This window comes from Haemorhous mexicanus, chromosome 2 (assembly GCF_027477595.1).
Source record: "Haemorhous mexicanus isolate bHaeMex1 chromosome 2, bHaeMex1.pri, whole genome shotgun sequence".
NCBI classification, from domain to species: Eukaryota; Metazoa; Chordata; class Aves; order Passeriformes; family Fringillidae; genus Haemorhous; species Haemorhous mexicanus.
In genome coordinates this window covers 58,666,234-58,692,608 of record NC_082342.1, presented here as the reverse complement: position 1 = coordinate 58,692,608, position 26,375 = coordinate 58,666,234, and the positions used below count along the sequence as shown (strand labels likewise).

The 26,375-nt window shown below is 41.3% G+C and overlaps 1 protein-coding gene across 5 annotated transcripts; it reads right to left on the bottom strand.

Moving 5' to 3' along the window:
- Window positions 1–591: 591 nt before the first annotated feature.
- Window positions 592–25,062, bottom strand: RCBTB1 (RCC1 and BTB domain containing protein 1). 5 transcript variants are annotated; one of them, XM_059839000.1, is made up of 12 exons: window positions 24,935–25,062; window positions 18,603–18,773; window positions 17,621–17,771; window positions 17,000–17,166; window positions 14,228–14,386; window positions 13,017–13,124; window positions 11,983–12,125; window positions 8,996–9,186; window positions 5,882–6,008; window positions 5,265–5,416; window positions 4,505–4,635; window positions 592–1,548 (listed from the first exon to the last, which is right to left on the bottom strand). In XM_059839000.1, exons 2-12 carry the CDS (start codon window positions 18,744–18,746, stop codon window positions 1,408–1,410), a joined length of 1,614 nt encoding a protein of 537 aa, XP_059694983.1. In that variant the 5' UTR covers window positions 18,747–18,773; window positions 24,935–25,062; the 3' UTR covers window positions 592–1,407. The 5 variants fall into 5 exon arrangements, with proteins under 5 accessions (XP_059694983.1, XP_059694986.1, XP_059694984.1 ...); XM_059839003.1 differs by lacking the exon at window positions 24,935–25,062 and adding an exon at window positions 24,670–24,691; XM_059839001.1 differs by lacking the exon at window positions 24,935–25,062 and adding an exon at window positions 20,516–24,219.
- Window positions 25,063–26,375: the final 1,313 nt, after the last annotated feature.

Genomic DNA, 26,375 nt, shown 5'->3' with positions numbered 1-26,375 from the left:
TTCTGTAGGAAGGTAGGGATTGATAAGCACAGAAAAACAGCATTCAAATTGAGCTCTTCAACTAGAAGGTGTGCCTGATTCAACAAAATAATAGTAATTTTAATTGCTTACCGAGTTCAAGTCTGCTGCCTTTCTGGGCCTAGAAACATCACCAATTTACTGGCCAAGGCCAGAACTTGAGGGCCACTCAGCCTGAAAAAAACCCACCTAAACCAAAAATGCATTAACAAGCTCTGTTATTAAACAGAGTAAGAAGGATAAGGATGGTCCACACATACCTTCTGAAGGGCTACAGCCACTTAAGGAAGACTTAGTATAAAAAAGTCAGATCCATAGAGTGAACCATGGAGGTCTAACATAAGTGCCTACAAAGAAATTTGTGAACTTCTGAAATCAGGATCAAAGGTATTTTGTCAGGCACAGTGAAATGAGCAAGATCCGTTGTATAGGGTAAGTTGGGTTTTGGCTTTGTTATTTATTTGGGTTTTCCGTTGTTGTTTTGATGAAGTTTTTTTACATGAAACAACTTAAATGTTGTATGTAACACAAAAAGCTTGCAATGTTCTTCAAAATCCAAAGTTTGCTACTGAAGAGGTACAAAAAAGTAATTTTATTACATGTAGTTTAAATTTAGACAATAATTAAAAGCAAAATCCCACCCAGCTTTCCCTTCTCCCTCTGAGGGAACCAACGTAATCTGAAGTCACTGAAGAGTGGAATTATTTCCATTAAGCATTATAAATATTGCTTGAACAGATTCCACAAAGTACACGGTACAACTTATATTAAAATATACCCAAATATAGAGATTTACTTCAAATTAATTTTCCTAGTAACTCCTTCCTTCGAAGTCACTTGCGTAGGCTTTGAAGATACGTTATTTTTGCACACTTGAAGCACTGGATACACTTGGTTAATTACTACACACAGCAAATGGCCAATTCATTCACAATCATGCAAATGCAGCAAGAGATAACCATGCCATTTGCTTCTCTATAATCCCAGGGAGTTAATGATTTAAGTGACATCATTCAGTGGCTCAGGTCAGACTATTTTCCAACCCCAAACAGTAAATTGCAGATACGAGCAGGCGGTGCTAGAACGGAGATTTCCTAGGCTGGAAAGGCAAGTCCGGAACACCGGCCGGAATCCTTTGCACATTGCAGCGTTTCCTCTCTGCCTGAAATCTTGAGCTGGATCGACCATCCAGGTTTGTTAAATGCAAGTGAGTATTTTGCTTGACATTTTTACAACGGTTCACTCTTGAGCACTGAAAACGTTTGTTTTCACTGTGGCCTTTCAGTTTCTGTGGTGGAAGAGACCACATAACACTTGCCTGGACCCACACAGTTACCTTGTAGCTGGAAAAAGAACCCCACAGACACCTTGACTTACGGCCTCATTTTTTCAGTTCTTAAAGGCTCCACATTTACTGGCTTTAGCAATAAATTCCTTTAGCAGGGGACCATCCATTTGCCAAAATGCTGTAGTTTGTGTCACTTCTGTCAAATGATTGACACAAAACTTAAAGCAGAATTCCTCTAAGTCCTAAAGAAGTGGGAAAAAACAAAAAAGAAAAAATGTTATCTTTGCTTTCAATCACAAAAAATATTGAGGCACAAATGCCTGTTTATGCTTTATTTTTTCAGCGAATGGACAAACACACCCAGTGGCTCTCAGAGTTTCCCCCCAACAGTCACTATGTAAATGCAACAGAGTAATGATTCTACCCACATATGTCACTATGTAAATGCAGCTACAAGAGGAAGTAACCAAAATTTGTTTCTCACTATATAGCATCAGTCACAAAAAACAACTGTTCTGAGCAATATATATTTTAAGTTCTCACACTTTTTGTTTCATCTGCATTCTTTGACAACTTTGAAACTCCAATGTAAATAGGAGATCTTGGGGTAATGATGTATAACCAAGACTGGATAAAGAAAATTCAGCTCTTTCCTTTAACAATATGAACAAATCTATTTGTAAGGTTGCTTGACTTCCTTCCTGCTTCTTGAAGGGCTTAGCTAGAGCCTTCAAATTCCACATCCCCAGGCTCAGCGTATCCTGACTGGATAGTTTGTACAGCAAAGATTAGGCAGAAGGTCTTTGTGCATTAGAAACAGACTCTGCTACAAAGTACTTCACAGGGCTCCTGAATGTGATTCAAATGCAGTACTGGAGCACAGGGCAGCACAGCAATCCTTGCAGAAAGTGGGCTCTGGATATTTGAGTTTACTTGGAAGTGCCTCCCATGTAATAATAAGAAAAACCTCACAACTCTCATTGCACCCAGGCAATGTCAGACAGAGAGAATGCCTTAAAGAGCCCCCAAAAAAAGGCAGAGTCCTTGTCAGTGTAAAGCTTCCCCACAGAACACTTCCCACTCAGATTATTTCCAACTCCTCCTTTGAGGAGGAAATCTACTCTGTGGCGCAGATCTCAGCTGCTCTAAGGAGGATGCTGCAGCCCTGACAAAAGGACAACTGCCCACACTGTTCTAGTTCCTTTATTGGATGTTTGTAGGACTCTCTGCATGTGAGAACACACCCTTCCTTGGCTGCTCAGCAGACTGGGCACTGCAGGAAAGCATAACAAACTTGCAGAATCTCTATAAGCCCCATGAGGTAGGAAAGACTGAATAATATTCATGTTTTCTCTTAAGGTCAATACTGAAACTAGAGCAACTGTGCCAGTGCCAGTTCTTGACACAACAGTAATATAAAAATATATCCTGGCCTAAAACCAGGCATTCTGAAGCTGCAGATCTTGACTTGTGTGGCATCTGTGCAACAAAAAAAGACACGCTTATTAGAACTGAACACTGACAGTTGTGGTATTTTTTAATAACAGAATTAACTAGCATTTAAAGAAAATTACATCATACACATTACAATATTTTGCACTGCTTTATTAAAAACTTCATATTCCAAGTCAATGCAACAGAAGCATACAATAAACAGAATTATTGTAGTATTAGTAACTCTGGAAAATCTAGAGTTCTGTATAAAAAGAAAGGCTGAGTTTCATTTGCAGATGGATGAGCTCCCAGCAAACTGCTTAATATAGACTTAGGTGAATAAAGGCACAAGGTACAGCTAAGGGTTATTTTGAAAGCTACAATGAGAAGCTAGCCCTGACCTAATTTTAGCCACTTCAGTCAGTCACCAAAAGAAACTGCAGGAGTTTCATGTCATGGAGGTATTTTAAATTAGTGAAGCAGCTTCTTCTAAGTGCTGTCTTCCAGGCACACACCCCCCTGAAAGAACTACATCAGCCAAGCAATTCCAAGCCCCCTGCCAGCACTGCAGCATGTAAACCAAATTTTTGTTGAAGCCCAACACCTCACCATCACTCATTCTCTCCTGGAAGCAGCATTGAAGTCTATGGTTCGAACTTTACTTAGCTAGGGAGCTACAGGTGTGGCAGAGTAACCGGATTTCTTACAGCCCTTACAAGCAGCATCAATCACACACCAAAGACCCATCCTGCAAGCCATCTCTGGAGGGTAAAACATGGCACTCTTCCTATTTTTGATGAACTTCTATCAAAGACATCACTATTCACAGTAGATCAGAAACCACAACTGACACTAACACAGCCTTTGGGTAAGGGCTGTCAAACAAGCTTCACACCTCAAGGCTCTGAAATAAGTTAGGGCAACCTGCATGCCAGCTGCTGGAAATTAAGTACAAGAAAAAGAACTAAGTTGATTTACTGAGTACCAAAAAGTGCTTTGTAAGCATAAGCATCAAGTTCAAAACCAAGCAATTGTAAAGCTGCCAAGACAATGCACAGATACCACTGAACACAAGCAGCCAAAGCAAGCCCAGGAATACTTCCTGATTAGTTCCTAAAGCAGCATGTTAGGGATCTAGTAGTGAAGTCAGACATGCCACAGTGAGGAGGTTTCACTCCCCTCTTCACACACTGTTGCTCTGTTTTCAACATTTATAAGGCCCCTGAAGCAGTTCCTATCCTGACACTTCATCAGAAATTGCCATTTCATCCCATTACAGAGAGGCAGCACTCTGAAAACTGGAAGTGTATTTGTACCTAACAAAACAAAAAAGCCAAAAATACCCTACCCCACCACCAACCCCAAAAAAATCCCAAATGCACTCAATCCCCAACCTACCACCATGTCATCACACACAACACACAGCCTTACAAATAAAGTAACTTAAGGCTTAAAGGCCTGCTTTGCATTACTTCATTTTGTTTAAACCCTCCCCTTGTTTCAGAGTTAGTGTTTCCATCCTCAGAAATATCTGCATACTAGTTCACCTTCCCAGTACTGATTTATAGGGGAAAATGAAATAAAAAATGAGATAGAAAAACTGTATTTGCCATGAGATCTAAGTCCAACATTCTCAAATTCTGAAAATGGCAAATAGAATTAAATGAAAGAGAGCTTATATGAAAACGTAACCAGCTGCTTTTCTCTGTAGTTTAAGTCAGGAAGCAGCCACCCCACTTAAGAGATTGAACTTTAGAAGTTTACCTCTGCATCATATCTGACAGCAGCAGAGAGCAATGAAAATGCATTTTCCACAGTAATTCCTCTCTTGATAATGTGCTGACACAGTTTTTTCAGTCTGTTTTCACAGTATGAAGTAGCCAAATCCAAGAGCCCTGCAATTAAAACATCGTATCAGTCAGTTGTAAAATTTTCTCTGCTTTTTCAACATCTATTTCCGCTCCTGCAAAGCTCTGTATCTCTATAATGTGCTTTTTCCAAGAAGACTACTTTTCAGAAAATGCAGATTAAAGGCAAAGAAGGGCTTTTTATTACCTCATTCTGCACTCCTGTTAATCTCTGTAAATATGAAGGCTGTCCTACTAACTTGCATACCTAGTGGCAGGCACCACAACACGAGCAAAAAAATACTATTATCAATAAATGGGCTTGAATTACAGCTTGCTGTAATTGCTCTGCTGTCCAAGTTTCCTCCCCATTAGATCTACTGAGATTCTTTGACAGTATGCCAAACAGTAACTGACTCAAATTAGTAAAACATGCAAGTATTTTCACCCAGAGAAATAGTTTCTCTCCCAACCTTGACCGAAGTGCTTATAGTTTATTTCTAAATACACACCACTTTTGCTGTAGTTAAGTTTGCTACAACAGCATTTTAAAGACAGCTTAATTAATCACCAGCAAAACACATTCTAGGCTAGACTAGAAGCCTGTATTTAGTCCCTTACACTGCAAGCCCTGCCCCAGTTTTTCTGGATGTGGCTTTCTGACCCATCAGCAGTACCTATTGCATCTTCAGGCGGGAGGTCGACACTGTCCGTGTACAAGTACTCGAGGAAGGCACGATACACAGGGTAGGAAAACTGGTCTATTTCTATCACCTCCTTCATATCCTCGTTCCAGTACGACTGGAACATGGTTCTGAAGTGTTCACACCTAGGAGACAGAGACATCATCTGGAACACTATTATACACACGCACGCACACACAAATGTTACATTACAGTCCCCCTTGAAACTCATATTTGGTGCACTCTGCAATACTGACAAATATTACACCATGCCCCATCAGGGCCAGCAGTCCACATTTTGGTTCCTAAAACTGCAGACTTCATCATGCATTTAAATAAAACTCGTATTTTGCCCATGCTACAGAAAGATCTGTGTATACACTGCAATCAGACCAACTTAACAGAATTTATTATCCCAGGAAAAGCAGGCTCAGTGAAAAATTAATGTGGACCCCCCTTTTACAATTATTTCATTTAAAACTATTATGGATACATGGATACTATCTAGTACAGGTTTTGGGGTCCCTCCTTCCCTCTTACTTTTTTTTGCCCCTTTGATGATATCCTAAGTTTGTTCTGTGCAAATAAGAGCTGTGAAACACAGCCACTACCTGATTTTCAGAACAGCTTTGTGGACATGGATGTACTTTCCATCCACACGGAACTTCAGGTCTGAGGTTTCTGGGCTGTCAAACTCTTTCTTCAGAGACTCTGCTACTGTTAAAAAGTCTTCATGTTCTACAAAAACAATTTCAAAACAAACAAACAAATCGAGATGTTAAGAGCATCCTAAATGGAACATACACATCACTAACTAAAGCTAGCAACTCAGCTAAGAGTTATCAAAGAAAACAGATCTGTGTCAGGGATCCACTGGGTTAAGCAACAAAATGGGAAGGATTAATTAATCCAATAGCATTTCCTGTTGGGAAGGGCTGCTCCACAACAGCTACAGGCAACGTGGTCAGCAATTCCCATTTCATCCCATTACAGAGAGGCAGCACAGCACTAAGGGAAGTACCTGGAGAACTCTGTCTCCATGTGGGCACTACCCACGAGATTCCCAGCCTCCAGACAGCTCAGTGCTGGTGCTGGCTCAGCTCTGCCCCCTGACCCGAAGAGTGCTTCTAATGGGAGTCTGCAACACTCCTGAAATCCCTGGGGAAGGGGCCTGCAGCACTCCAGCCACACTGACACAGCGTGGGCTGGGCCTAAAAAGAAAACAGGTCACCACACGGTCACCCTTCTGTGCTGGCAGATTGGATACAGCCTGCAGGGACCAATGATGAGGTCTTTGCCGGGGCTCATTAACATGAACTATCACTGACACCAATTACTCAGTTTATGAGCCAGTTATAACAACACAAAATCCAGCAGCAGTGCTGGTGAAGGTACAACCAAGGGCACAGAACCTCAGCAACTCTGGAAGTGGATTAAAGCAGAGATACCAGCTTCCTCTACTGAGGCCTGTGGCACTGGTCCCACTGAGGTCCCACTCTGTGTGTCTCTAGAAATCATACAGGAGTTGCAGCACAAGTTGTCTGAGCCTTTTGGTAAAGCAAGGCCTCTGAAATTTCAGAAAACCTAATTCAACCCATTATTTTGGTGCATCTTAGAAGTGTGTTTCAAAGCACGTGGCTTCTAAGAAGTGAATCATAGAAAAGAAAAACAAATGGATTTCTACTAAATGGAATGCAATCTGTCTCCTGTGTCCCACAGGACTGTATAGCACTCACCCACATACAATCTGCACACCACTCTTCACCATTAGGGACACTAAATTATTATGCATTTAAGAAGAAATACTGCTGGAACAAACTACTCAGAACTGGCAAGCCATGCCTGTGCCGCAGAAGACCTTGCACTCCTCTGACTTACATGAACCACCCACAGAAACTGCATCTCCTCTGGCCTAACTAAACCATGCTCCAATCCCTCTCCATTTGCTCATGTGATCTTTTTTTGCTAGGTCATGAGCTTAGCTTAAGCTATGCAGATCAACTTTCACTCCAAATACTTTCAGTCCTGCAAATTTGTATTTCACCATAGCCAATCCTGAGCAGCTGATTCATTTTTTGGCAGGGATACTGTAACTGTAAGTAGAACAATAACCTTTACACAGAGTTAGCTCTCCCTAAGAAAACAAAACAACACCAAAAACCCCAAACAAACAAAAAAAAAACTATAAGAAAAAAGAAGGGTTTACTCTTATGTGATTAAAACAGATGGGAAAGGAAAACACACATGGAAAATGGAGATTTAAAAATGCTCACAGAACTAATTATTTTGATTTAAATATTCAGTAAGATTGCCAGAATAAGTGGGGAAGAATCCCCAAAGGCTAAGAGGAATTAAAGTGCAGGTAATAGAGGTCAGACACCTGGCTATACTCAGTCTGGGCAAACCTCATAAAAACAAGGGACTTGAAACCAGGGAGAGACGTCATTTAAACAGCTCTTGCTATTAGCAGAAGGCAACAGACTGGACAACCATGAGACCTCCACAAGTGTGGAGGCAAGAGAGAGCAAGACCAGCACATATTGCAGAGGATTAGAGAATGGAGAAAGTGACAAATGGGATAAAAGCAGACTTAGATTTACACAGGAGCAGACTGCTCAAAGTTAATCTTCTCTCTCTTTAGTAACTCTACTCAGTTCTCCCCTACAGGTTACTGCTGTTACCTGGACCTCTACAAATATGGAAACGTGCTAAATGAGAAGTTACCACAGAGAAGCTGGGTTAGGACAAGCCAAATGCAACAGTCAAGTCTGAGAGACTTAACTGGAGAGAGGTTACTTGGGATGTGATCCATGGCTCCCCAACAACAATTCCATGCAGGGACTAACAAAATTAGAGTCTGTTGTCAGTATGAAAATAGATTAGATGTCCTAAGAGATCTTGAGAACTGAGGCAGCAGATGTAACATGAAACATCCTTATTTTTTTGAACATGAAATACCTTCATGTTTGCCAGGAAGTGCAAGCTAAGCCCTTTATATCCTAATTGGGGTCAAATAAGAATTAGCAGCATGTGGATCAAAGAAAATAAAAAAGGTTTGAGCTTATTTGTTGGACACAGAGACAGCAGCCCACAGAGTAATCCAAGGCAGTATAAGAAGAGAGTTCCAACAAAAAAAGCAATTATATAAGTCATGTTTCACAGGGACTATTATTTACAAGCCTGCCCATCTTTAAGGATAGTCACACTAAATATACTTGAGACAAACCATCTCATCTCATGAAAACTTGGAATTCTGTTACTTTCAAAACAAGAAAACACAGGGGAGAGATTTGCTCCTAGAAGGGCAAATACTAATGAGGGGAAAGCTACAGACGACACTTAAAATCCAAAGTTGTTAGATACCAAAAAAACAAGCCTCAGGAGTAGTCTTCCAAGAAGGAATAGTTTTAAGAGGAAAAAATCCCCAAAGTTCTGTTGAATGACTCAGGATTCCTTCCTGGACCTGAACTGGAGTTCAAACAACACAAACGTAAGAAATACACAATATTCATTGTGCAACGGTAAAACAGGGTTAGCTTTGGATGTACACTGGCAAACAATCTTGTTACCCTTACCCTGGATCCCCAGCTGCCGAAATGGCAGAAGGAAGCAACAACTAGCCACAGAGTTGCCAAGCTTCCCTCCTTGAAACAGGAGCCTGCCAGGGAAGCAGTATGTTGTACCAATCAGGAAGGGACGCAGGGACTGCGGGAGCTGGAGCTCACCTACGGAGAGCAGGCGCCACATGACGGCAGGGGTGGCGAAGCAGGCGAACACATCGTCCGTGCAGGCGAAGTGGGTGAGGTGGGGGAAGGTGACGGACTGGCCCCGGCACTGCCCCCACATGTACACCTGGCCGCTCTGCGTCTTGGCCGCCGACGTGTGCGCCGAGTGGCAGGCGGCGATCTCCACCACCCTGCGGGCACAAGGAACACCGTGAGGCACTCGCAGCACTTCCCAAAGGCCTCACCAAAATAACAGCCAATCAAACTATGCAGCAACATTCCTGTAACCTGGGTTTTTGTCCCGCAAAAATGTGATACTGCTTGAACAGGTATTAGAAATATCCCACAATTACATTTTCAGATTGCTTGTAGATTTTACTGTAATCAGATACTGCTCTAACTATGTCATTCTTATCAACTGACTTTCCTCCCATTTTTTCATAACCATGGAAAAGGGGATGAAGAAAAAACAAGCTTTGTTTTTCCCCCTTAAAACCAACACACATCAGAAACTTATTCTCAAGAAGAAATTTCTTCTACCTCCTTTTAATTTGATTTTTGTAGGTTGACAGAGATCTGACCCACTGCCTGTACTTCAGACTTCTTATTTTGCTGTCAAGCTTACTTTCCTCAACACTGAATTCAACATGAAACACAGTGCTTCATTTGAGGGGAATGAATTCTTTAAGAGCTATGGTTGTTTTTAAATAAAGTCTGCATAGTCTTTTCACCCACCTCACACAGTTTTTTAAAATACTAAAGCTGCTGATGCTCACTTATCTATCCTGTTCTCCCGCTGCTCAGGCAATCCCTAGATTCTTATCTGAAACATTGCAAGAACTGAGAAGGAACACAATTCCAATTAAAACACCACAAAGACATTGCCAAAGTTTCTGTGCATGTGGTAAGTAAAACAGGGAGGGTTACCAAGTTCAAAAAAAAAGCTATGCTTCCCTGTTTTTTCTCTGTGGTAAAAAACACATTAGAGGATTTCGTGCTTTTGTGCCAGAAGCACATCAACCAGGACAAACAAATATCTTCCAAGCAATCTAAGAATACACACACAAAAATGTGTGTTCCTTTACAGAACAATGCCCATGAAGAGTTAGATTTCTAGGCAAAAAAAAAAAAAAATTTAGCACAACATTCATATTTTAAGTGCAAAAATTATTTCAAGATGAAACACAAAGAACCTACATCACTTTCAGTATATGTATCAATTTCTGGCAGAAAGAAAACTGATTGGTTGTTTTACACTACTGTCAACTTATGAACCTCTATGCAACATCTCTGCAAGACACATCAGAGTATTTATTTTAGGGACAACTTACTTTTTATCACAGCTATCAAGCTAAACTACTTCCCCCTCCAAACTTTCTTTTCTTAGCAGAACAAATTATTCTTTTTACAGACTATACTACACTTCAGCAGTACAGCAGAACATGTACTATAGCACACCTATGGTACACATTCTTACAGTACATGTGCAGGGTAACATGTTAAACATGCACTTAACACCAAAATTCAGGAAGATGACCTTCACAGCTGTTCCTCTGAGCTAACACAAAATGAAATCTAAATATTCCTTACAAGCTGTATGCACAATATTTTTCAAGACAGCACCAAATGAAACCTCCTAAGTAACTGCTGCCAGCATTAAATATAAATGACAAAAGAATTACATTAACTAAAAGATCAGGAGCAGCAGTAATGTGCTTCATGGGAAATGACAGCTCACCTACTTTTAGCACTGTTTCCAAGGGAGCCAAGTCAAGCAAGATGAGTAAGTTCAAGTGACTTTTCTCTCCCTTAGATTCCAAGCAGAAGTTCTATGGTATTTTCCCCCTCCTTCATCCATGGAACGAATGCCAGCTTTATTATATCCCCATGCTTGAGTTCACATACAGTTCCCCTTAGTTTACTCATTAAAAAAAATCACTAACAAAACAAAGCTGATCTATCTGCAAATGTACACATTTCTCTTTCACTGCTTTTTAAAGAATATTTCATTTCCCTTCACTAGTGTCAGTTCCTTCACAGACAAACCAGCCCCACTTAAGTGTTTTTTATTGTGATAGTTCCTTTCATCTTTCTCTGACCCCCATTTTTTAAGCTCTTAAACATTCTCAATACTGTGAAGCTTTAAATTTAATGCTAAGTGGGAGAAACAAAAAAACAAAAACAAAACAAAAAAAAAAAAGGAATAACTTCCCAAATGGAGGAGAAAAACAAAGCAGAAGTGTTTCCTAGGTAAGAGGAGACTGCAAATTAAGAGATCTATAGACCAAGACAAGGTACATTAATGTGCCCAGAGAACCCAAAAGGGCCCAGAGAATGGGACTGAGGTCCACATTTGTAGGTGAGCAGCAAATGAGCTATCCCCAAATATGAGGATGATGAAAGGGTGATGAAAGAGGATTGACAAAGGTTAATTTCATTCTTTTATGAGTCCAGGAAACTAAAAAACTACAAACTACTAACTGGTACAAGTAATAAAAATGGGTGCTAACTGTCCTCAGCTCAAGCAACCTTGCAATTTGAGTTCTGTTTCCATGGTGGACCATTTTAAACCTTTCAAAAATTGTTTTTCTTCACACGTCACTTCTAACAAAGGTGGTGTTTCTTTTCTCCCCACTTACTCTTTTTTAATGTAGGCCTCAATTCATGGCTTGGTTCACTGATTTCATAGCTCCAGTTTTAAGCAAAGGATATACAGAATATATATACAGAATAGCATAACACTTATTCATTCATTATCTTTCAGTATCAGATAAATGCAAAGTGTGTTTCTGTTCAATAACCATTACAGACAGCAAAAAGCACTCAGTGCTCATAGTAAACAATAAGTTACCATCCTTTCCCATATTTTTAACAGCAGCAACAGAAAAACCATCCACCAAGCCCTACATATGCATGCTTCCATTGCTAGAGACTGCACAACACAAGCTCAGACTTTATCAATCCAGAAACAGCTTGAGCAAGATTACCTTTCTTTTTCCATCATGATCTGCACAGGGCTGAGCTGGTTACTTTTATTGCCAGTCCCCAGCTGCCCGTAAGTGTTAGCTCCCCAGGCATAGAGCAAGCCCTCATCTGTTAGTGCTAGAGTGTGCGCATAGCCACAGGCAATCTGTAAGTAAATGTACACAGCGTTACTCCTGAACCAAACACAGATGAGAAACAAAATATCGCACACATTACCTTCGGCTAGCTCTTGGTAAGTATCTCAGGCACTCTGCACTCAGCACCACAAGGTGATGCTTCTCAGTACTTGCAGCTAACACACGGTATGTTTGCTGTAGGTACTGCAAAAGTCCCCACTTCATTAATTTCATTGGCTGCTCCCAAGTAACTTACTGCACACTAGACAAGTCTCCCTAGATGCTACCTGCTTTCTTTTCACATGAGGAACACAGAACTTTTTCATCACATCTTAATACCATACAGTATGAGCACTCTGTAATGAGCAGAGCTGCAGTTCAACAGCCAACAACCCTTCAACCCAACTTACCACATTCAACTCTACAGAACCTCCCAAAAAACTCAGGAAATCTCAAATTCCAGTTTGATTCTCTAGCTAGGAAAAAAAAACCAACCCAAAACCAAACAATCCAAATGAAACCCAATCACCAAACAATCAAACCCACCCCCATGTCTCGTCTTTCCTCTCCCCTTGCTTCTAAAGGGCTATTTAGAATACTAAGAACAAATTTGAACATCTGATTTGCCTTTTCTTTAACTAGCACCTTTCATTTAACTTTGTAACAAATATGCAATTTGTATCCACTGCATAATTTTTGAGTAGATACAGTAGCTAACTTTAAACCTTTCCAAGCATTTACCAAAACAAGTATTTCACAGCTTACTTGCATGTCATACAAGCAAAATATAATTCATTGTAGCTTAAAAAAAAATTAGCATTGGGAGTAGCAAAATCTAGAAGCAGGTGTGATACTCCAAAGAGAGGTTTCCAGCAGAAGCTAGCAGCAGGAATGCACTTTCACTTCCACGCTGGGCATACCTGGAGCACACAGACGCTGTGCAGTGCTGCCACTCTGCACGGTGTCAGCTGGTTCCCGTTGTTCCCCAGGCCGAGCTGCCCATTGCCATTGTAACCCCAGCCATAAACCTGAGTGCACAGGGAAAACAAAATTAAGCCACTGTTCACCAGGAGTACGGCGCACTTAAGGCTTACTATTCAAGCACAAGCCAAGTAAAGTACTCATTACTAAAAAATTGTGCGCTATTTGAAGAGCAATACAGAGAAGGCTGAAAGATAATAAGTAAACTGCAATGGACTTAATGCACTCAACTTCTCTACCCGGCATTTACCTTTTAAAGAAGCTAAAAACATGCCCTTGAAGTACTAGGAATTTGGCAATAAACTTACACTACACCAAAATCTCTCCCATAGCATCAACACTTTGACTTTTATGGCATCCTTTCCCTTATTACTTTTCCTTTTTTTTTTTTTTAAGGAGAACATTAAGTTAGTTATTCTGATGAACTGATAAGCTTATATGGAAGTCCCCAGTTTATCTCTAATTTTTCCTTTAGTTTTGTTACAGTGGACACACCACGACATACATAAGGACAATGAAAACCCATCTCAGCCCCAGGGACTTTGCAGTCCTTCCATTCACAAGGAGATACTACCCTCTGTTTGGTGAAATGAAGTAAAATAAGAAGTCACAGTTCATACCTAAAGGCAAGACAACACCATAAACTTATGTCAAATGGAACAGTTGCACAATGGGAGGGCAATATTCAAAATAATGCTTTGGGTTTGCTGCCGGTAATTAAGCAATGTGTTTAAAAACCAGGATCAGCCAAAGTAGCCTTGCAGAAAAATTAACTGTTTAATTGTGCACGCTTTAAAGAAATAACCTGAGACTAATTTAATTAATTAAAAGAATTTAACATAATTTATGTTAAGTAATCTATTGCAACATGGAGACAGACATGGGTAATACAACTGTTCAAATTCTTGCAGTTGCAGACTCGGTAAGAATTGTGTTCCAATACAGTCTTTGCCATAAGAAGGAATATTGAAAGACTGCATCTCCAGTTACTTGCAGTGTTTTCCTGCAGCTGGCTCACAGAAGTTGTCAGGATAACTCTGTCAATAACAGCCCTAACCTGAGCACTCCCCGTCAGCATTTCTCCATATTCAGACACCAGCTTGGTGGATTCAGGTGACAGAGGAGGAGGGAATGCAGCAGCAGCGCTTACCTCACCATTGTTTACTACAGCCATGGAGGAGGTCTGGCCACAAGCGATGCCAACTACAATTTTACCCTGCAAGCAGTTGGAAACTCTGCGAGGAGTTGGCTGGTTGGCTGTAGATCCAGATCCAACTTGACCACAGTTATTGTAGCCCCAAGCGTACAGCTGTCCATAAAAACAAACAAACAAAGCCACACACTTGAAAGCTTAATAATAGTAATGATAGCAATAGATAATCTTCCCACAGGCAGCACCAGATTGGGTAAACTATCCTACTTAACAAGCTAAAATGTTTAAAGTTCATTTTCATGAATGAAAATTATAAACAGCATTAGGACTCATTTAGCAAATAGGAATATAGCACTTTTTCCAGCTTATTGCAAAAGAATGATAGCATCTGACTAAAACAGAAAACAAAAGGAACATCTTTCCGTAGCCAAAGAGCATAGCGATTGTCTTTATAATTTCATTATGTTGAAAAAGGAATGCAAGCCAGAACATAATTTGTTTCCCAGACACACTTTAACTCCCCAGTTTAGAGCTATGTAGTTTTCTTCAAAGAACTCTAAACCAGGTTTATTGCTCAACACTCATCATGCCTCTTCTGCATCTTTCAAGAGCTGTGAAAGAGCAGGTTTTGTCAGTTCGTGTTTCACAGTGGCATTAACAAAAAACAATCCACAAATTCTGTCAGTTTAAAGTTTCTTGTGGCAAACTAGTACTAATACAAGCAAAAATATGAGTTCCCTTTATCTGAAAGTCAAGAAGACAGGGAAGAAGTTTGGTATAAAAAAAATTACAACTCTGTGGTTTTGATACCTCCAATTTTTATCACATGTATACATGCCCACAGCATGGAGTAAAACTGTTTCTGAGGGTTCATTCTCTGATGCCTCAACCAGCTCAAAAGTCTGGCCTCTTGGAAACACCTTCCACAGACATCCTTGGCAGTACAAGCACACTGACAGGTACCCTCATGAGAAGCCTACACATCCTTTGGTGCCAGAAGCTATCTGTTTACTGCAACACCAAACCAAGAGTCATTAAAAGTCACTAGAAACTAACACCTCCATCAGCACCAAAAAAAAAAAAAAAACCCAACCCACCAAAGACAAGATCAAAAGACCCCCCACCAACACAACTCATTTATAATGAATAACATGAACAAAAGAAAGAATCCGTCCTTTGCTTTTTGTTACTTCTAAATGCTGGATCTTTGATTCCTACTGAAAATCTGAAGATGCCTTACAAAATACTTTAATTTCAATAACAGCAAATATTTAGGTAGAGAATCTCAGAAGGTAGATCAAACTGCCAAAGGACACGCCAGAGAAGATGAATGTCTGCATTCCTTTAATTCTATCATTAAAATACTACCTTTTTTTAAAATTTGCACTGCATTAAAACTGCACCATACCAACCAATTATATCAGGTATTTCCACAAATACTTCCAACCTCATCTCCCTGAGGCTTCAGGTTTATTAGGACACAAGGGGGCTGGCAGCCAAATCTTTCTATAAGGCTGCTTAACACATTTTGCTGCTTTCAGTGCACTGAGTTCTGGTAAAAGGTCAGAGCACAAACCAAGTTACTGCAAGGTACACCAGGGATGGATTTAAAGTACATTAATGAGCCACACTGGCAAGCCAGCTGCAAGCACCAGCTCCATGGTCAACACAAAGAAATTTCCCTGCTTCCACTGAGATTTCTAGCATGTCACATTTATGACAAGAAACAGCATGGCCTGCACAGGCAGCTACCACACAGTAGCTGGCACCTCTAGTGTAAGTAATGCATGAATGGCCTCTCCTTCCTGCATGCTCACCAAGTTTTACAGCTTAACCAAGTCAAACATGACAGCACTTTGCTTTTTTTTCCAGAAATCTCTCTTAAGCGTAGGCTCTTCTTTCAGACAAAAACACAGACCACTTAACCCAATCTCTTTCCTACCCTTAAAATACTTGGTATTACTGTAACACTATTAGTCCATACTGGGCCACAAAACAGACATGCTCAGATTACCAGGATGAGAAGAGCTGTAGTTTCCCTTTTCACTGTCAAAAGGTTTTAAAATTTGAGCTTTTCTTTTGTTAGTGCACAGCTGAAACAGATTTTCCACTGTGCATACATTGGTCAAATCTTCATAACTGGAAACTAATTGGATGTGTTTCCCACAACACATAGCCAGAAGCCTGAAACAAACAGCATGAAGCAGACCTGGATATAAACCAAGTGCTCTTTCATTAGCTACACACCAAGGTATTCAGAGGTGTGCAGAGCAACATTCTTCCGCAGTACCAGTGTGGAAATGCAAGTCATTTCTACAAGAAAAAAACTGAATTCTAACCCAGTAAGTACAAATTCAACACACCCCCTAAGAGAACTACAAGCAAATAAATTACATTTTGCACCTCACAAACCATTATTTCACCTCTAAGTGGCACAACTTTCTAGTCTCACCCCTGTGAGAGAGACAAAAGTTAACTAAGTTGTATTTCCCTTGTTCTGTTGTTCTGGGAACAAGGTTCTGGGGTTGCCTTTTTTTTTTTTTTGGCGGGGGGGGGGGTTAGCAATTCAGTTTTGGGTTTGTTTTTTTTTGTTGTTGTTGTTGTTTTCAAGTTTGCTCTGAAGAAAAGGACATCCTATTTTGAGATAGCAAGAGAAAAGGTTATATTTATAATTACACTGTAGAAACAGACAGAAGTTCAAACTGCAAGGTCACCTCCACTATTCACTTTAACAAGGAGATTAAGAGATTTGAACAGGTTTCAACTTACATCCCCATCCAATGAGAGAGCCATGGAATGATGAGAGCCACAAGCTACTTCCACCACTTTCTTTATTAAGAGATTTGTGCAAACTTGAACAGGAGTAATGCCCTGATTGGTTGTGCCATTTCCAAGTTGGCTGTAACCATTATGTCCCCAAGCATACACTTCGCCATCTGCAAAAATATTTGTGATATAAAACATTAAAAATTCCAGGGAGATTAAGACAGAATTTTAAGAAATTAGCAAATACCAACAGGAAATTGAAAGGATATTAACAAAAAGTGAAACTATTACAAGAATCATCTGTATGCTAGAAAATTATATACTTTGTTTTATATTTATCTGTCACAGCATATCCTCTAGATTGTGGAAATACATGGAAGTGCACAGGTAAGACAAAGTACATAATAAGTGACAGTGTAAAGTGCTAAAACCTCAACATAGTGGAAATGGAAACTTTAGCAATTACAAAATCCATTTACTTCCACTTAAGACCAACAAGAACCTCTTAGTGTATGTTAGCCAGTTAACAAGTTAATACAATTACACTATAATCCATTCCTGTTAAATGCAAGTTTAATTTAAAATCTCTAACTTATGCTTCTGTACAAAATGTTAATTTTCTACCTTCAGTACAAAGAACAACATGGGGCCCACTTCCATAACTGAGACTGGAGATCTTCTTTCCACATAAGGCTTCCAACTTCTTTGGTACTATTGTGCTCTGATTATCTCCAGTTCCCAAACAATTACTGCAATTCAGTCCAAAAACAAATACCTGAAAAACAAAAGAATACTCACTTCAAATGTTTTATACTCAGATATGCACAGATGTGCAATACTCGGGTCTTTATAAACTGGGGACAGGGTTTCAGCTTGGACCTCCAGGGGCCAGGGACATCCCACATGGAAATTAACAACCTCAAGAAGCTCAAGGGCACTTTGGATGTTAACTGAATTATTCAGATTTGTACAGTCCTGGAATTTAGGCTTTTTATTTTCAGGAACTGCACCATAAGAAGTCTGAAATTGTGAAAAGTGGAAGACACCACCTTCTTTTAAAAGCAGTTTGTAAATAGTAAATAAAGCATAAGCATGTAAAGAGCCATACTGTGGGAGGCTCATCCCACAGGCACTATTGATAGGACTTTTGGGAAAAAAATCCTTCTCTACCCAGTCTTATAAGAAACCTTCCTGTTAATACATCCCAGAACACCTGTCTCATTTTCTTTCAGCAGCACCATGCTAACTCATAATGAGTTTCTGAATCATTAAAATCTACAGCTAATCTTTCATGGTATTTTTTACTTAGCAAGCCATAACCTCATTCTCTATCTTCATACCTGTTTGCACTTAACTTCAAGCTACCACACCTTCTTTTAAACTCTGCCTGTCTTCCAAAGTGCATATAATCCATCCTGGCCTTTGCCATGCAAAAGTTTTCTAAACAGTCCATTTATATTGTCCCGACACAAAACTTAAAAAAAAAAAAAAAAGTTATATTCACCACATTTTAGATTTCACATAATGCTTTTGAGCAGCTATTAATCTACAGCCATTCTGAAACCAGCTAATTGTGGGGCAGCAGCCCAGCTCGATGGCAGCTCACCTCGTCGTTGTGCGTGATGTAAATGGCTTCATTGGCCGACGTCCCGAACACACACGCCTTCCGAATGGAAGCGATTTCTTGGGGGGAAAGTAAGGTGAATATTGGCCACTTGCCTACGTCCACCATGATGCTGCTGTGTGTCATGACGCCTCTACAAGCAAGAGGACATTGCTACAACAAAAAAAACCCAAAAGCTTATTAAAAAGAGTATTTTGCGCTTTCATTAACAGACAGTAAGTAAATTCCTTTAAGTGGAGAAAAGACACGTAGCTCTGAAAGTAAATATTCTATTCTGTATGAAATATGTAATTGTATTTCCATATATTTAGGTGAACAAAGAGCTAGTCACTGGAAGAACAAATTGTTTCCTTAACAGGGTATTTAAGTAAACTACATTCAATGCAGCTTAACATCTGCTCTTTAACAAGCAAACTTGTTAAAAATTTGTGATCTAGCAAATATCTACTGGTGGCAGAGTGGAATTCTGAGGGAATTTTCAAAGGGGATTTCAGCTGCAATTCCAATTTATGAAATGTTCACTTGTGAATTTTTTTTGTAATCCTACAAGTTACAAGTGCCATGTAAGCAAGCAGTTGATATATATGTGAAACATGCAAATAAAAATAAGGCTGGAGCTGTTGTGAACATGACCCAAATCTGCCATCTCTTGTGTAATCAAAAGCTGTTATGGTCAAAAAATATTTGTGAGAGCAGGAAAGCATGAGCTTGTGCAATTAGGCAGTGAAACACATCAGAGAACAGCAATTAAGTAAAATTGCCATAATCTGTTACCTAGAAACCAGGTGGATCACATTAACAGCTGGAAACATGACAGGGTATAGAGATGTTTGCCAATGAACACAAATGTACAGAACCCATTCTTCTCCAGTGCTCCCTCTTCCCAGTTTGCTCAGGATGACTGCAGCAGCTCAGGAGCAAAGCTGACAGCACAAACATCCAGAGCTTATTGAGGCATTCAACCCTGCACACAACATTGCTCACACCCTGAAGGGACTCTGCTGCTTACAATCTATGATCCATGCTCAGGGCTATCAGCGAGTTTTGTGAAATGTGGAGAGCATTAGATGAAAAACTCCACAGAATGTTGGTGACAAGATAAGTCACCATAAAACAGTAAAAACCAAGAAGGCAGGGAATGGTTCTGTGGGTAAGAATTGCAGTCTCTACCCAGATGCCATCCTCACATCAACGCTTAGTTCTCTCCTTTTCATTTGTTTGCTTCAGTGCAACCCAATCCTCCTATTCTTTGCTGCGCTGCTTTCAAGTCAGGCTACCTCTTGATGGTGCCTGGGTACCAGATATGGATAACAGAGAGAACACAAGACAGCCTCTCTGCTCTTCTTCTGATGCTTGGTTCTCAAAACTGTGCTGACAACCAAGTCGGGGCTTCAGAAAGCCATTTAACAACAGCAGTCAACTGTTAATTCAGGCAGATATTTCTTGGAAGAAGGGAGTTGTTAAAAAGTAGCAATAATAACAATAAAAAAATGAAGTTTGAGAAATACAGAGGCCACTTGTGTCCATTAAAAAAAAAAACCTAACACAAAATCCAGGCAGTGTTGCTTCCTTATCAGATTTCTTAACTTTGATCCAATAAACCCCCCTCTGCTCTACAGGCACCTCTCTTACTAAGAGCCTTAACTCTTAGTAAGAGAGATGCCTTGACTTAACTCTCCATTTCACATTTGAAGCAGGTCTTGAAAACACCTGAAATCTCCAGAGAGCAAATGTGTAATATATTTATTTGTAGAATAGCTTTTTTTTTTTTGAAGTCTACCTGATGACAAGGCATAGCACATTCTACACAGCTAAACAGGTTTGGATGCATTTAAGCCTCCATAATTTCTAGTCCAGTTACAAGCACAGGCTAGTTAGCTGCTAAGATTTCTCACCTCATCTTGGCAAGTCTTTTAACATATGACACTATCAATCAATTAAAACAAGGCAGCAATTACTTGTTCTTTTGAGCAGACCAAGGAAGTGTCCCTTCTGACTTCACCTATTTAACTTGCCTCATGTAATATACAACTGCCAAAGCACAAACGAGTCAACCTGGATTTTAAGAAAATTATTTTCTCCACTGAAGTAATTTTCAACATAACCTGTGAAGACAGGAAGACAACGTGTTATTTTGCCAGAGAATATCCTAGCCAACTGACAAGCTTTACAGCACCCAGAGAACCTATTCTACTCTAAAAGTAGTAAGGGTAACATGTGCTGCCTTTTCTCTCCCTTCCTGATCTGTGCACTAGGTCTCTAATCCATTTGACTGCTTTCTCTTCGGCTCTGTATGACTCAGTTAATCACTGCTCTTTGACAAAACCTTTCCAAGCACTTCCAAAACTTATGCAAGTTATGCTGCACTTCCCACACCTCACAGCTCAACCTGACATCTTGTCAAACTAATACTGACAGATAAAAGCTTTCAAGCACACAAGACTTCCCAAATTGGAGATACAAGCAATTACCTCCATCCACAGGTGAAGATCCTTACAATTGTTAACAGGTGTTAACATTGCTTTTCCCAAAACCACACTGTATATTTTCAGCCATTTCAACTGCTACTACAGTTCTACAGTTATCTCAGGGATTTTCCTCAAAAGGTTCTTAAGGACAACTCACCTGCCACTGGCAAGTTTGCTTCTTTATTAAATCTCAATCCTAAACTCTATCCAGGATTTAGCAACAAATGAAGGTTCACAAAAATCCTTAAACCAAACAAACAACAGAAAACAGTCTCTTGCCTTCTACGTAATATGCACTGTTTCCCCTCAAAGATGCTTTTTTCCCCACTCTTCAAATGTTAACTACTGTTCTTAGATTCTGCTATTTGCTGGAGTACCTATCATCACTGGCTTTCAACATTTCTATGGCAGCAACAGCAGCTGTTTTCCCTTATCCTTTTGTCAAAGAGAGAGAAATTACATACAAACCTGAAAGCTCTGGGCCTTATATACTGACTACTGTTTCTTAACTGTAATTGTGCATAGAAAGCTGATTTAACTATTTATTCTTCATTTTCCACAGAAAACAAATGCTCCACCTAGGTAGAAGCACCACCTTTTTCTCTCTAAAACAAGATTCCTTAACAACCCCAGTCAATTTCCCAGCTGTCCAATAAAAGTTCTGGCAGTCACAGGAAGGAAAAAAAAACAAACTACAAGTGAGGAAAAAAGTATTTGAGAAATCTATTTTTAAACATAGGACTGTAAACGGAGGTATCAGTAAAGTCACTCAGTGTTACAAAACTGAAACCAAATTGACTGTAGGATCCTGTAAGACATACTGCACACTTCCCAGAAGAGCAGATGCTCTCTGATACTGTGACTGACCCCTCACACTAACCACACTCACGCTTCATTCCTACGCAACATTTGCCTGAATCTGGGGGGCACAGGCATGTGGGAAGTTTCTTCTGGGCAAATCCTTGCCACGAAAGGCTGATGATCCAGGAGACTCCAGACGTGGCACCGCAAGCAGGCCACAAAGAAAGCCAGCGTCCTTCCCTCACCCTTCCTGCAGTGTGTCAGTCCCACACACCTAAGGTTATTTACTTTTCTTGATAGGACTCTGCTACATCACACACTGGACAAGGGCTGCACCTCAGCTGAGACGTTTGTAAGAGCAAATGTACCAGATGGAGCCCCAAGCGGTCGAGGTATTTTAATCTGCATGCTAATAGCTCTCTCAATATATTAGCTTCAGGCTATTGCTCAGATTCTGTGTGTAACAAGGCAGCAGCAGCTCTGAGGAGTATCCGTCATGTATCAACACCCAGATCTTAAGCTAAATGTAATTAAAAACCTTATGAGTACAAAACCTCTGAGCTTAAACTGGTTGCCCGAGTTGCTTTTGGAAACACTGCATGCCACCTCTCAACTGTTAATTTCTGCTGCATGATGCAGAGATACACAATTATACAACACAAAGCTTTACTTCTGCTGCAAAATGAACCAGCAGAGGGAGTTTACATCAACAGCACCTCTTCTCACGGCTCTGACATCTCCAAAATGATCCAACAACCTCAGTATCCAAACTGGAACAGAACAGAGATCACTCCTTGAATTTCACTTCGGCTAAAAATAAGCAAGAAAAGGCAACTTGCAAAAGAAAGGAAAATGAACTGGCCACATATTGTGATGAAAAAGAAATTGACTTTAGGGTAGGCACCAACGTTAGGGGAAAAACATCTACATCTGCTCACAATTTTAAAAAGCCACACACTTTTGGAGTCATAGGCACCTCAAAAATTCTGTGCTAATCTGCTGCCTACACATTCATCTCCTCAGTAATTTGCTTACTAAATAAAAAGCCTGCAAACCAATTCACAGTGGCACATGAAAGACAAACATGAATGCTGCCTTAAAAAAAAAGGCAGAGTTTACAAAATGCTTTGTTAAAATTATTTTAGATACTGCTCTACAGAGTTTATAGTTCAGCTAAATAAATCCACACTGAAAAGAACAATAGCCTAACACAACATCCTACCGGGAAAACAGTACCAATTGTCCTCACAACAAAAAAACTACAGTTAACTCCTCAAAGATTATCCCCTTATTTGCAAAGGCTGTTGGAACACAATCGCACAATTGTTTGTTTCATTCCCTCCTTAGGCTTCAATGTTGCAGCTTATTCCAGCTAGGCAGACCTACTCCCGCACAGAAAAACTGCAGGCTCAGGCCTTCATTTCTCCTAATTGTCTTTGGGAATTATGAACAGCAGTGAGAACACAAAAGCTGGAATATCTGGCTTTAGAATAACACAGAGTGACTGGCACACTTTATCCCTTTTTAATTTGAAGTACATCTTAACCAAGGAAGACTCAAATCCTTCACATCACACCGATCTTCCCCCAGTCTACATTTGCTTTTTTTGATTTCATATCTTGGCACTGAGAAGGAACAGAGAAACCATGTACTATCATTATATTAACAATACTATTGATGTTAAGTAGATGTATGAACCAAGAGACGTTACTGAGGCAATCACCCTGCCAATGAAGAGACTTGCACTCCCTGAAAAGCATACCTTAACTTACTTTCCTTGAACTTACAGGAAGCAAAATTTCTACGGCAAAACTCCTATGTTCCAAACCTCTACACAATTTATTTTCAGATACTCTTAATGAGCCACACAGGGGAGGAACGAACTATTAATCCAAGGGCTGACAACTAGACCTCTTGTTTGCTTTGAGCAACCAGCTGAGAGAGATAAGCAAGCAAAAAGCAGCATCATACACGTGAACGCTACTGAACATGACTGGTTTAGCCACAAACCACCTTTATGAGGATGACTGTCATCCACCCACCATAACAAGCCTCCAATACAAAACCATAACTACAACCACACTTCGCCTTATTTTCTTTTCCCTACGCTAAACAATTAGTATAACTTTTCAAATCCATTCACCGAGGACAAGACATTTTCTAAAGCAATGCCTGTCTTCCAATCTGACGTATAGAGAGATAAGCATTCAAGGGGAAACATTCATATTAAGGCACTAAAGAACGAATGCATCTTTCCAAACAGCTTCTAAAGTTTTTCCTAAAATACTCTGTGCTCCAAGCACATTTCCATCTATGATGCCTTGTACCCTTTTCTCTTAATCCCACCCAGTCGGAACGATTTAAACCCATTTTACCTTCCGTCAGCAGAGGACAGCACAAACGGGTCACTTGAACTTTCTAAATCAGAGCCCTGCAAGTTCCTTATAAAACAGCTAAATATTCCTTTAGTGTTAATTTACAAGAGTTTTCTATATTGGAACTCTGCAAATTCCTTTAAAAACAAAACAAAGCAAATACCCCTTCAGTTTAGAAGAAGCGCGTTAAAAACCCGAAAAAACGCTGTAAATATTCATAGAAAGCCGAGCGAGGAAAAACAAAAAGCATTGAGTTTTTCCTGCCTTTGGTTTTGTTTGTTTTTTTTTTTTCCCGACCAGCCGGGTACCTCAGTCAGGCTCCAGGAAGCCGGCGACAAAAGGGAAGGATAAACCGCAACACCACAAACCAGGAAAATAAAAGAGAAAAAATCAGTAAGAACACACAGTGTTAAGGACGTGCAGTAGGAGCCTTCCAGAGGGCTCTGGGGGAAACCGGCTGGCGGCGAGACACAGCGCGGGTGAGGGTCCCCACCCCAGCCCCGCTGCGGCGACGAGGACCCCCTCTCTCTCTCTCTCTCCCTCCCTCCGCCGCTCTCTCCTCTCCCCGCTCTCCCGCTCCGCACGGGCACCGCCACCCTCACAGCCGCGGTGCCCGCCCGCTGCCCGCGGCGCGCTAACGGGACGGCGCGGGGCGGGCGCCGCTCCTCACCCGGTGCCCGCGGCGGTTCCCGGCGGGCTCCCGGGGGGCTCCCTGCGCCCGCTCCGCCCGGCGCGGCCCCCGCGCGCCCCGCCCGCCGCCGCCGCCGCTCGCGCCGCCGCTCGCGCTGCCCCTCACGGCCGTCGGGGCCGCGCGCGCCGCCGGCGCCAGCGCACGTGACCAGGGCGGGAGGGGAGCGGGGGGGGCAGAGTTGCGCCGCATCACGTGACTCGCCGGAGGGACGCGGGAGCGCGGGGCGGGGGGGAGCCCCCCCTCTCTCTTGACCGTTCGCGCGCGCTCCATCACGTGGGCGGCTCCTCGCTCCCTATTGGGCGCCGCGGGTGCGCGTGACGCGTCCCCTTGTCCGCTATTCCCCCCCACCCCCGGCCCGGCCCCGCCCCGCCCGGCCCAGGGCGGCTGGCAGCGACCCCGGCGTCACCCCGAGCCCAACCTCCGGCTGAGCGCCACCGTGTCAACCAGGTCATGGCACTGAGTGCCACGTGCAGCCTTTCCTTGCCCACCTCCAGGGACGGTGACTCCGCCACCTCCCAGGGCAGCCCATTCCAACGCCCAGTCACTTTCTGACAAGAAATTCCCTGGCACAGCTTGAGGCTTTGTTGTCGGGCCGCTAAATTGCCTGGGAGAAGAGGCCGACCCCCACCTGGCTCCACCCTCCTGTCAGGGAGCCGCAGGGATCGATGAGGTTCCCCCGAGCCGCCTCTTCTCCAGGCTGAGCGATCCCCTCAACCCCAAACTCCCTCAGACGCTTTCCAGCATCAGGAAAGTATTGCTGAATACATTGTGGGAATTCTGGAGCAACAGAAAGAAATGGCATAAATAAGATACATGGAAAAGTGTCATCAGTGCCTCCATGGGAGGCCCAAAAGAGCCAGAAAGGGAACATACACAACATTTGTTTTCAGGTTGTGTTTGTGGCTTTGCAAAGGAGCTGTCTGTCAAGAACAGCTGCCTTTCCTGACATTGTTGGGAAATGGTGTAAAGGTGGAGCTGCATAAACAAAACTGTGATTTTAGTTCTGCAGGACAGCCCTGCTTAGTTACCATATGCAGAAACCCAGTTGTTTTAACAAGCATCAGAACACAAGCTCCAAGTCAGGTGGTTTTTTTAATTCACATGGATTTATTTTTCTTCTTGTCAGTTATCAGTAGTCAGTTTTCACACTAATTATATCACTCAATAAGTTTTTAAACAGCAGTTGCAGGCAGTTTATATTGTGTCTGAGCTTTATGAGCAGCTGAAACAGCTACAAAAGTGTTCTGTGTGGAGCAGAAATAATTTTATTATTTTGCAAACAACTAGTTTCAGTTCTTTTTCTCTCAGCATGGCTTTTTGCAAAAGCGAGCAATAACAAAAAGCAACCTTCCTCTAACATTTCTTTTTCTACGAGGAAAAGGGTTATGAAACCTGATATCCATCTTGGAAAAGTTATGAC